The following is a 2397-nucleotide window of genomic DNA, read 5'->3' on the forward strand; positions in this document are numbered from 1 at the left end:
TTGTGCATGTAATGTTTTATTAGTTCTTGATAATAAACTTTTAAATAAAACTCATATCCATAACAAATTAATCAATGACTTATCGAACTAAAAAATACAATAAATTAATCATTGACTTATCAAAAATGAAAAAACACCATAAACAATAAAAATAAATTAAATAAGATAATTTTGAATGATAGTGTCTCTTTCCCCATTGATTTCTCCTATTCTTTTCACTAATTAACCACAGCACTCTCATAATCTCATGATCCCCCACTTCTATATAAAGAGAACACCTTGCACCACTTCAGGTCACCAAATTCAAGCTTTCAACACTCCAAAACACACTTAGCTTTTATTTCACATACATCACTACTTCTTCTTCTTCTTCTTCTTGTTCATATTATAATTAATGGCAAGCCTCAAGTTTGCATTTGTGATGCTTGTGTGCATGGCCATGGTGGGAGCACCAATGGTGAATGCCATATCATGTGGCCAAGTGAACAGTGCCCTAGCACCATGCATCCCTTTCCTCACAAAGGGTGGAGCTCCTCCTCCGGCTTGTTGCAGCGGAGTTAGAGGCCTTCTCGGTGCTTTAAGAACCACCGCAGACCGCCAGGCCGCCTGTAACTGCCTCAAAGCCGCTGCCGGTTCCCTTCGTGGCCTCAACCAAGGCAACGCCGCCGCCCTCCCTGGAAGATGCGGTGTCAGCATTCCTTACAAGATCAGCACCTCCACCAACTGTGCTACGTATGTTTCTAACTTTCACTCTCTTTCCTTTTTTATTTATTTCTTAATTTTTGGTTTTCAAACATATCTAATGCAACCTTCAATAATTAGTATTACTATTAATGTTAACTCTTAACCGTCAGCAACTTTTAGTAATTTTACTTAGCATTTAATCGGTGTAAATATCAAATTATTTTTAATAAATAAATTTTATTAATTTATGAAAATAAATTTTAATAAATATATATGAGTATAAATTATATTGATTTAAAATATAATATAATAATTTTGCCCGTGGATTATTTATTTAAGGACAAATAGTTAGCTATCGGTGCTCTCTTCTCTTTTATTCTAATCTTGCTATATCATGCTTATAATAAGTGTATTAATATTTCTTATAATATGTCTAATCCTTTTAATAAAAAATTGGATTATATAAATTACCTGCTAGTTTTTTTCTCAAATTTTTAATCAGGTTTCATTATAGTTTGAAAGTTTATTTGTAATTAAATTTTTGTATTAGATAAAATTTTTAATTAAGTTCTTTCTAATTTTTTGTTAAAAAATTATGATATTTTTGGAATATATTTTTTATTGTTACTCATTGTTATGCTGTTACAATATGTTTATTTTAGGATTTTCTCACTATGAAAACTAATTTGAAGATGTTAATAAACATATATATATTTAAGAAAAAATAAATCAACTATTATTTTGGCCATGTAAAATTGAATATCTTAATTCATTTTTTTTATATATGTTGCGATGTTACAGCATTAAGTTCTGAGGAGAGGAAGATGAAGAAGGTGGCTCTAGCCAGCACTGGACACAAATAGTTATGTGAGAGCAGCTTATATTAATTATTAATTAATGAGAATAAACATGAGGGTGATGATGAGGGCTATATACTTATATATATGCCCCTCTCCTCTTGTAGTCTTTGTATGAGCTGGGAATGGATTCTCTCTTTCTTCTTTTTTTTTTTTTTTTTAATGTTTATGCATATGGAGTTGTTACTTGTTTCAACTTCCAACTACCTCTATCAATCAATGAAGCTGCTTTTATTTGGTTAATTAAGTCTCCTCAGCTCTCTACCTCTCTTCCCTATTTTTGAGTTCATATCATGACAATTATTAATCACATATATATAGTTATATACTGAGAAGTGTTAAGCAAACAAAACTCATTAACAATAAGAAAATATATATTTTAAGGAAAAATATAGGGTACTAATATTATATCTGCCAACTTATTATCAACAATAATTAATTATTATATTTTAGATACATGTATAAAAAGACACATCCAGAAAATACATATATAAAGGCACTTTCATTATACACAACCATAAAAAAGACATTTTTATTAGACACATCTACAAAGACACTTTTATTAAATACAATTATAAACAAGAGTTGGTAAAAGTTGACAGAAATACTGTTGATAACATAGTGGGATTGATATTTTAAATAACACTCTTATTTAAAAGAGTGTGCTATCATATTCCATAAGAGCATCTCTAATGGGCAAAATATGAGTCCCTACAAAAGTAGAGGCTCACCATTGAAGAAGAAAAAAAATGAGTTTCCCTTGATTTTTAAGAGAAGAGAATCCCTATAAACAGGACTTTCATCATCTAATAATAACTTGATAAGTGACAAGTTATTATAAAAATAAATAATTATA

General features: G+C 29.7%; 1 protein-coding gene across 1 annotated transcript; it reads left to right on the forward strand.

Moving 5' to 3' along the window:
• The first annotated feature begins 282 nt into the window (after positions 1–282).
• LOC148575276 (non-specific lipid-transfer protein 1-like) lies at positions 283–1784 on the forward strand. The gene is made up of 2 exons (XM_088503848.1): positions 283–732; positions 1486–1784. The coding sequence occupies exons 1-2, from the start codon at positions 395–397 to the stop codon at positions 1496–1498; spliced, it is 351 nt and encodes a 116-aa protein (XP_088359974.1). The 5' UTR covers positions 283–394; the 3' UTR covers positions 1499–1784.
• Positions 1785–2397: the final 613 nt, after the last annotated feature.

The sequence above is a fragment of the Arachis ipaensis genome, chromosome B2 (genome assembly GCF_059453495.1).
Source record: "Arachis ipaensis isolate K30076 ecotype BB chromosome B2, ASM5945349v1, whole genome shotgun sequence".
NCBI classification, from domain to species: Eukaryota; Viridiplantae; Streptophyta; class Magnoliopsida; order Fabales; family Fabaceae; genus Arachis; species Arachis ipaensis.